At 33.8% G+C, this 10,164-nt stretch overlaps 1 protein-coding gene across 1 annotated transcript; it reads right to left on the bottom strand.

Annotated features, from left to right (window-relative positions):
* Positions 1 to 760: 760 nt before the first annotated feature.
* On the bottom strand, positions 761 to 5,438 carry LOC145641862 (glutathione S-transferase DHAR2-like). Its single transcript, XM_081692865.1, has 7 exons — positions 5,222 to 5,438; positions 5,015 to 5,105; positions 4,722 to 4,865; positions 3,184 to 3,301; positions 2,960 to 3,100; positions 939 to 1,059; positions 761 to 899 (listed from the first exon to the last, which is right to left on the bottom strand). The coding sequence occupies exons 1-6, from the start codon at positions 5,277 to 5,279 to the stop codon at positions 973 to 975; spliced, it is 639 nt and encodes a 212-aa protein (XP_081548991.1). The 5' UTR covers positions 5,280 to 5,438; the 3' UTR covers positions 761 to 899; positions 939 to 972.
* Between the last annotated feature and the right edge of the window lie 4,726 nt (positions 5,439 to 10,164).

Here is a 10,164-nt window from a genome sequence, read left to right as displayed (position 1 = left end):
TTTTTATATTCATGAAATTCTTTGTGCATTTGTCAAATAGGCAACGATTCTCACATATTAAAGGGTTCTCACATGGAGAGTTAGAGACTTATTCTCTCACACACACACACTGACTGTTCATTTTTTTTTCTTCACATATTCATATTTTTTACTAAATAAATGCTCATTTTATAGGGCATATTGTAAAAACGCAAACGAATTATATGCATGACATAAATGGGTAAATCATAAAGTTATTTTTCAATTTTAAATTTATGCGTGCATATGTGATATGTTGTTTGGACGTATTGGATATTTTGACTAACCCAAGAACAATTTCGTCATAGAAACAGCCCAAGCACAAATCATATACTACTACGTATAACCAGCAGTCCTTCATCAGTGATTCAGTGGCATAAACATTTCCCTCAAAACCCACTTATTCACCTACAGTTGAACACAGCCCAGATCTACCACTGTTACAATGAGAACAATCAACGTTCTGTTGCAGTCTATATATACTCTTCTACATTCTTAACCAAGCTATTATTCCTATGTATTTCTCCAAGCAACTTCAGGTAGATTCAAATTACGCTATTATGTCTCATCAATGAGTGCTAACATTATAGATAAGCCCTGAATTGGGATTAAAGCTTTTGCCTTCTAAAGCAGTTCAGAAATTCTGAGTAAACAAACTAGAGTACTAAACCACACCAGACCCCTCCTTGGCAGACGAAAATCATGACGGAAAAGGCAAAAATAGAGAGCAAGAAGAACACACTACAACAAAGTGACAAACCACATATTATGTGCATTAGTATTCAAAATGATGTTTTGGTGACAAGCATTGGAGCAACATCCCTGCACCAATTCATAAGCTTCGTGCTAATGCGTTTTATTTCAACATTAACCTCAATAATACTAGATACCTCACCAGCACAAGATCATAATGAACTTCTGCTAGTATTTAGTTCAGTATCTACTGATACAGATTCATGCATTCACCTTTGGTGCCCAACCAGCAATCACATGTTCTTTGGCTGCTTTGGTTTTCTCAAAAGACTCACGAGCAAAGAGTAACTGCAATATCATAAACCAGCTAATCAGAAAACTGGAGCCCCGGAGGATAACTAAATGACATAAGAGCAAATTCTTCAAAAGATGAACTAGATTCAAATGGATGTCACCCTTCATAGCTATTTTGTAAATTAGAAAGTGACAAGTTCAAATAATTAACATATCTATTCAAGCAAAACCTTGCAACATCATGTTAAAGCAAAGAGCATCAAGCAAATTGGTGATGATGATGATATGAAAACCAACCAGCAGAAACTGCCTATCAAGATTCATGCTAGCTTAGTTATAGTAGTGTTTCTGCTTAATATTAAGGGGTAGAAGACAATAATGGAAGATTATCATATATTCATATGGAACGTTGCACATGCAACAATGCCAATAGCAGCAATTGAAACTAAATAGAATTGTATTCATAGTATAAACTATAAAGTGTGTATGCCAGTTTTTTTTTTTTTTTTTTTTTTTTTTTTTTTTTGGCTAGCAATACAATGCTTCTCCATGAACGGTCATTTCTACAATTCTGCACTCCTTGTTATATAAAGATAAAATGAAGTTTGTCATTTTTTTAAATGTACTTTGTACTTCGTAATTTAGTCACTGCTTCTTTTCCTCCATTATCACGTGTGCAGTCTTTTGGCTTCTTTTTATATTTTGTTTCTGTAGGTTAAAAACTACACAGCAGCCTTCATTTCCAATTTAATTTTCTACATAGAATACAGATATACAAAAATTTCAGCTCTCTATATACCCTCCAACCAACATTTAGCCCCAACATAAGGTTTAATGTTCTAAGAGTAGCATATGGAGGAATGGTTCAGGATAAAAACTCCCCATTATTACTTCCAGCAGTCATTGACTTATACTAGACCCTTATAATTAACACTGAATCTTACCATCAAGCTTTTGAAGCAACTCAAAGTTTATCTCGTTGTTTTTTTTTTCGTATCAAGACTTCTGTGAGTGTTACCTATCAACAATTCAACATATTGAACTTCCTATAACGAGCATTTTAGGGATTTGGCTGATTGTTACAAGCAAGGGCTGATGCAGATGCACATTCCACAAGTACTAAAGAGAGGGAGGATGACAAAAAAACACGTCCAACATATAATTCAGTATGGTACTTATCCACCATCACACTTCGCAAATGTTGCAAAGCATTAATTTAGTGTTACATACATGATAATCAGTAGAGATATTGTTAATAGACGACAGAAAATAGAATACGGATCAACTGTGTGGGAATAATCAGCATATATCTTGTAGGATATACATAAGCAAATTTAGGGGTTTAGTGGTTTGAAAAAGAGAAAATATCAAAACATTAAGAAAATGCTTTTTCACAGTGACTTGCCAACATTATTGGGGGATCACAGTGATCAATAAAAATGAAGGGACCTTTATCTGCATTAGAAACCAGGATAATCATATAATAATTTGGAATTGATAGGCAAGTAGGTTTATATAGTGGAATTAACATCACCTCAAACAGGACTACATTATTTTAACCTAGTTACCAGAGCCACTCAAAAGCTCAATCATATCACAAGTTAGAAACCAGGATAATCATATAATAATTTGGATTTGATAGGCAACTAGGATTATATAGTGGTATTAACATCACCTCAAACAGGACTACATTATTTTGACCTAGTTACCAGGCCACTCAAAAGCTCAATCATATCACAAGTTAGGTAATTCATATACAAAAAAAAAAAAAAAAAAAAAAAAAAAAAGACATAAACATAAACCTTAGAACTGAAGCAACTAAAGTCTGATGAGTTGGTGAAGTACATAGTACAAAAACTAGCAAAATACAGGTATAGCAATTTCAAAGGATGGGAAGACTACCAATGAACATGTAATGAATATCACTTGCCAACAATTATAAAGGAACTCTCACCTTCATGTATTCACGAACACAAGATAAGTTTTCAGGAACAGACCATTTCTTAAAGTGGCCAAGGGCTACCTCAAGATGGTAGAGCTTCGGTGCTAGGCTCAAATCAACAGCAGTAACTTTCTGTCCACACACGTACGGTCCCTATCAAATAACAAGAAACCAAAATGTTAATTATCCAACCCCAAATAGATTGAAATAGTAAAATCATTAGTCTTTAAGCATACATGAGATTTGAGATGGTCATCTAGTGCCTTCAATTCCACAAGCAGAGCTTGTTCAGACCCATCGTTCGCATCCTTGCTCTTCAAGAAAGTCACAAAAGTCGAAAAGATCTTAGACCCCCTGAGTTCATACAGTAGTCAACGTCACAAAGTGAACAACAGTATCAATAGTTGCCATCAAGTCAATATTACTTTTTATCTGGAATCAGATTCCTCCAAGCTAGTAAGATATGCAAAAAGAAAAGAAGCATTGATTAAACAGCTAGATGGATTCTCAGTACAAAAGAAACATATGGCCCCTCATCCTTCCAAAAATCGTCACCCTTTAGATAGCGTGAAAGTTTCCGTATCAAAGATGGAGAAATTCACTAGAGAGCAGTAGCTTGTAGACATATGATTTACTTTCTTCAGTTTATCAATCTACTTTGTTCTGTACTCGTATTATTAATTATAAATTTAAAATATATAATATTCAAGCAAAAAAAAAAAAAAAAAAAAAAACACCATTGCGACTCCGTCAAGATTCACCAAATCTGACTTTGTCACAAGGTTCCAAAAATCCCTACGAGCTTAGACGTTTTCACTCCCTAGTTCATGAGTAGAAACCATCGGTTGGCTAGCTGCCTAGCTACTAAATAACAAACACGGTAAACAAAACAGCTAAATAAATGAAACTTAGGGCCTGTTCTCATTGATTGAACTGAACTGAAATGAATATTTTATAAGAGAAGGAAATTAGGAGCTGAGCTGAACTGAACTGAGCTGAACTGAATTTCAACGTAAGAGAACAGACCCTTAATTTCATCATTACATAATCTCAAAATTGTGATTAGCGAGGCGACACTCACAGTCTTATGATGCCATAATAAACAGTAAATTTTGAGAATTTCCCTTGTGATGCAATGAATTAACTCACACAGATGCTATGAAGTATACATCATTGACCAAAAGAAAACAGTTCATTTGGGTCACAAATAACATGAACTTGATTTTATTGACTAATACCTTCATAACCTGTTGACTATAATCTTGATATCTGCCTCTAAAAGAGTCGATAAGACATGTCATAAGAAAATAAATTTAACAGAAAAAACAAGTTTTGTTTTCATTCTTAAGTCACAATTGACAATAACAAGGTTGAGTCAAACATTCTCTTAACAAGATGCAGCATGTTTTGCTCCATTTAAAATCTTGATTAAGGGCTTGTTAACTTCAGCTTAATTTCAATTCAGCTCAGTTCAGCTTCACTCAGTTCAATTCAATTCAATTCAATTCAGTTCCGTAAATGTGAACAGACCCTCATTTATAAAAACATGTATAAATATGTTATCCGCATGACTACACATTATTTTCACCTTAAGTACCTCTGTCAAACCCTGAACACTCCAACACAAGTAACGACACTTAGACACTCCATTTTAGATCAAAATTATTGAGACATATCATAAAATAACATCCGATACTTGGACACGTACCTATCTCCGACACGAGTACCCTAAATCCAGATAACATACCAAACTAAACATGAAAAGAAAACTTACACAGATGAAAATTCAGGGTTCGAGGCAAGAGGAGGATCAGGATATTTCTCCTCAAGAAGACCAACAATGACATCAGAGTCAGAAACCCATTTGTCATCCAACTTAATCACTGGTACTTTCCCTTCAGGATTCACCTCCAAAAACCTTCATGATTATTAAAAAATAGTAATCAATCATTACATACAAGAAAAACCCACCTCAATTTCTTCACCAAAAATTGAAAATTTATAAGATAATAAAAACCCCACAAAAATTTTGATCATAAAATGACAAAAATAAGGGTTGAATTTTACCATTTGGGCTTGTTACTAACATCAATAAGGTGCATCTGATAAGGGATTTTCTTCTCTTCCAATGTTAAAAGAACCCTTTGGCTAAATGGACCTAAATAAATTATCATGATTATAGAATAATTACCACAAAATTCACCCAAATAATCACCAAATTATACAAAAATTAAGGTAGATAAACATTTTTTAAAAAAAATTAGAGGTGCTTACAGTCGCCAAGGATATCAGGAGCACCGACAGCAGCTTTGACACATACTTCGATAGCCATTTTGCGAATGGAATGATGAGTCGAATTTGAGAAATTTAGACAAGAGAGTGAGAATATATAAGAGAGTGAAGACGCTTATTTATTTGATTTACGTTTATTTATTTGATTTATGTCTATGTTTCGGTAGAAAGCTACAAATAGTAACATAAACACACAATTAACGTGGTTTATTATTTATTCAAAATTTCAAATGAAGAGTGCATTATTATTGGAAGGATCTTAGATGATGAAGCTACTAGATGGATGGTTTACGTGGTTATGAGGAGAATAATTGTTGTGCCTTGTGGCCATTGCGGGACCAATACTTTTTCATTTTTCTTTACGAGCGCGGTGCTCATTTTACGAGGCATTTTAAACTGCTAATCGTTATATACTTGTATGTTCTCATTTTACAAGGCTCAATTTTGGACGGGCTGTGGACAAAAATTTTCCGCCCAATTTTTTTTTTTTTTTTTTTTTTTTTCTTCCTACACATCTTGGACATGCATTTTCAAGCATTTTGGTTAGTTTTGTGATCTGGCTCGAAAAGGTCCTAAGAGTCTGTCAGCCTCACTTTAATATGTTAATTTTTAGGCATGCATTTTAGGTCCAACTCGACTAAAATGAGCAAACTTTTTTACTCTTGGCTTGACTTGCCCTTTGATCACCTTTAGTATTCTACGAGAGTAAGCTTCTTATGATACAATTAAAGTGTGGTATCCATCACTATTTTCTCTCTTTTCACATGATGGTAGGATCCACATTATTATTTCTTTCTCTTTTCTATGTACTTCTACTATATTTTAATATTATTCACATTTTACTTTAGATTTCCCTCTCACCTAAGAGCACGCTCAGAGGATGTTTGTTTATGAGGGTAAAGGGAGGGATAATGAAAAAGAAGTTAGGGTAAGAAAAATGCAATGTTTGTAAAAAGAGGTGTGGATAAGGATATGGATAAAGACTACCCCGTTATCCTTCTATTTCTATAACCAAGGGGTGGCAAAGAGATAGAAAATGGGTTGAAAAAGAACAATTTGCCCTTAATGAAATGGAAAGTATATGGGTCTACTTTGTCCACCTTATTTTAATTTGTTTCAGATCAAATATGTCATGATAAGGGTTATTGTCACATTACCACTAAAATAAATTTTAATACATTTAAATCAGAATTTTTTTTTAAAATAAGTTAAAATTAGATGAATAAAACACATTCTAAAGAGAGAACGAAAAGTTCCTTAATAAGGGTAATTTTGTAGTTATATCATTTATCCCGCAATTATTACATACCAAATATGGTATAATAATTATTTATCCTCATCCACCTACTAATTTTCTATCTTTATCTTCTCTCCTTATCCTTGTTACCAACCACCCCGTTATTGCAAGACAAGCCTAACTTTACTTATCTCTCATTTCCTTCCTTTACATAATTTTCTCTTTCTTGCATCTCACTTTTCACTAACATTATATCTACCATCAAATTACTAAATTGAAGAGATAAATGCAGTGATGAAGAACAAGAGAGAGAAAACAGACTATGATGATGATGCAAATAAAAGAAGGAGATTAAAGCTCCATGAATTGAGAGCAGCCATAATGAGGAAATGGAGGAGCAGAGCAAAGGTTGGTTTGGGAAATGATGTGTTTCTGTGGACAGACTCACATACAGTGAGTTCGTTGGATACAATACTTTACCTTAGTTGAAACATGTGTTGTAAGGAATGTGTCTTGAATCGATAGCCTTGAGTTGGGAGCTTGGAGTCGAGAACTAGGAAGAAGTAGAGCAAGACATGGTCATGCCTTAGGGAGGCATGGACATGCCTCAACGAAGGAGTATTGAAGATTGACTATGCACGTCTGTGCCTCAGCGAGGCTTCAATGATATTAGGCAAGGCACGTCTGTGCCCCAGAGGGGGCATGTCCATGCCTCATGAAATTCCAACTAGGCACGTCCGTGCCTCGACAGATTTTTACTATTTTGAATTTTATGGAGTTGAGGCACGCTGTGCCTCAACAGTTTTGGTCGAATTAGATTTTTTCGTTCGTGGACTTTATTTCCTTAAATAAAGTATATTTTTTCTAGTCTATTTTTATCATAAATACCCATATGTTATTTCCTAGCTGTATACGAGCAATGATCATTAGTTGAGTGATTATTCAAAAATCTGAGAGTGTTTTGTGTATTTCTCATCTGTGAGTAATCCGAGAGATTGAGAAACATACTCTTATTGTTGACAAGCTCGAGTGATAAAATGTGAGATGCAAATTAAATATTTGATACCAAGCCCTTGGAGATGATTGTTTGAGACCATATAAATACCTACAAAGAAGACAAACATCTTAGGGTTACTGTCGACATATCCTGGGGGTTGATGCATATACACAACTTTCTTCAAATGCCCATGGAGAAATGCATTTTTCACATATATATAGTTGATGAACCGACCATTGTCTAGATACCGCTAGGCTCAAAACTGTTTGAATAGTGGTCGGTTTTAAAGCAGGATTAAAAGTCTCATCACAATCAACAACACCCACCTCTTGACCCCTGATATTTGCAACAAATTGTGCCTTGTGCCTCTCAAAAGACCCATTGGATATCATTTTGTGTTTGAATTTCCACATACCATGAATCACATTTGCTTTGATACCATGAAAGATAGTAGATTACTCCTTTAGGGATTTCTATTGATTAAGCACAATTTATATGCCCTAAATCCATTAGGATCTACAATAATACACTAGTATATACAAAGCTAATTATAGACAAATAATATTTACATATTATTATGTCTAACAGAATCAATGACATAAGATGAAATGAGATAGGAAGTATTGCCAAGGTTACTATTGTTGATTCTAATAAGTTCAATTTCTTCAATCTTGTACACGATCTATTTCAATTTCATCACGCACCTTATAAAAATCATACACAAAGTGAATTACTTCATATATGTTGTTAAACCCAAAACTCGAGCAATCTAATAAAACAACTTTTCTGTAGATATATGCTGAATAAATGAAAAAAACACCTCCAGCTGCAATAAAAGAATCATAACAGAGTCCAATGGATGGCATAATGCCAAAGCAAAGCATTCTTTATCAAAAGAACCAAATAAGAGGCACTATTGAATTCAAATACAGTAACAAGATGGATTTGCAAAGATACTTTTTAACCTTAAGATCTTTGTAAGAATTTTAGAGTGAAGCAAGCATAGTGTATGCTCGTTTATGAATTAATGTGAGGGGGGAGCATGAAAGAAGAATCAATACTATATAGACATACATAGTAAAAATAGTCGATAGTCCTCTCAAGGTTGTTATAAAGCGCGTGGAGCACGTGTCCCAACTTCCTCCACCCATATCAAAAATTTTCTGAATGGTGCTCTCCAAATTTCTTCCCGCAACTAAATTAGACACAGCTTGGCCATAGAAATTTGTTACCCCTTTGCATACAAGTAGTTAGTATTTATTCATAAGTCCCACAAATTAGTGATTTTTATGGAAAACACTGCTGAGAATAATGTCTAAGAAAGGGTTAAAACTCACAAAGCAGCAGCTACAGCAACACGTTAAGTAGTTGTTTGCGTCCTGGGGCAAAGCATTTGTAAGCACATTAACAAAGATCATGTATCATAAACAGGGGCAAAGCCAGGATTTTCAAGTCTTGGGGGCCGGATTGTTAAAAGATAATTGAAAAAATTAAAATGTACTAATATTTTATTGTTACTAAAAAAAGAGTTAAATTTTACTCTATGATTTTTCTAATAGCAAAATCATCAATAAAGATTCAACACTAATAATTACCGCAATCTCTTATTAACTTTTATATATAAAAAAATCTAGTGTTTTTTATTTCATGATATTAATACAAAAACAATAATTATCAAATTAACTAGGATATAATCCTACAAGTTTGTATTTCATATTAAATGTAAGCAATTAGCCTAAAGTGCCACTCAATTGACAAAAAATTAGCCAAATTTATTAAATAATATAAATACAGTAATCTTTATTTGAAAAAAACCCATGCCTAAATTGAATAAATAAAGCCTTAAAAAAAAATTGTTTGGGATGGGATTCAATCCCAACTCCCTCATGAAAAAAACACTACTCCTTAACCAATATAACAAGCCTTGTTTACTAAAATTTATGTCTCTTTAATAATATATGTAAGGAAATTTTGCAAAAAAAATCTTTTAAATCTTGTTTTTTGCATTTAACCACCTTTTAAAAAAAATGTTGCAAAAAACCACCAATTTTAAAAATTTTGTTGCAACTTACCACCAATTCAATGTAAAACAAGTGATAAATTTGGCTAAAAAAGTGGTAATTTGCAACAAAATTTTTAAAATTGGTGGTCTTTTGCAACATTTTTTTTAAAAGGTGGTTAAATGCAAAAAACAAGATTTAAAAGATGTTTTTTTGCAAAATTTCCTATATGTAATAATTTTAGGGGGGCCACAGTATAGAAAACATAAACTACAAATCTGGGCCGGGGAGGCTGGGCCTCCACCAACCCCCCTTCCCTCTGCCCCTGATCATAAAAGCCTCCCAAAACAGTGATACTCAAGCCTAAGGATAGCCATCATACTAGATTTCTTTTTGTCCTTGATACATTTCAAAGTGTTGTGTGCCATGTCATATCACAAGATCCAAACATTAGCAATAAGATTGGTCAAAATTGTAGTGATACTGAGATTTCCATGGGAGGAACCAAATAGTTAGCTCATATTAGATTTATGCTAATGTAGGGAATTTTTCAACTCCCGCCTTACCGTGGGTCATGTTTTTAAGCATGGCGGTGCTCTAAGGAAAAGAAGCTAGAAATAAAAGAGTCGCCAACAAACTTTAGGAACTTGTAAACCGTTCACGGGTGTGAAGGTTACACCTCATTCACAAT

Source organism: Chenopodium album, chromosome 8 (genome assembly GCF_948465745.1).
Source record: "Chenopodium album chromosome 8, dcCheAlbu1.1, whole genome shotgun sequence".
NCBI lineage: Eukaryota > Viridiplantae > Streptophyta > Magnoliopsida > Caryophyllales > Amaranthaceae > Chenopodium > Chenopodium album.
Note: the sequence above shows the minus strand (reverse complement) of the source record. Positions and strands in the feature narration are given on the sequence as shown.

What these genes read in the sequence shown, in the direction of transcription:
- LOC145641862 (XM_081692865.1), bottom strand. Translation starts at nt 5,279, where the DNA reads ATGGCTATCGAAGTATGTGTCAAAGCTGCTGTCGGTGCTCCTGATATC. An exon ending in AACCCTGAATTTTCATCTGT is followed by an intron (nt 3,302 to 4,721) that starts GTAAGTTTTCTT and finishes GTATGAACTCAG; the next exon opens with GGGGTCTAAGATCTTTTCGA. An exon ending in GTGTTCGTGAATACATGAAG is followed by an intron (nt 1,060 to 2,959) that starts GTGAGAGTTCCT and finishes ATGATATTGCAG; the next exon opens with TTACTCTTTGCTCGTGAGTC.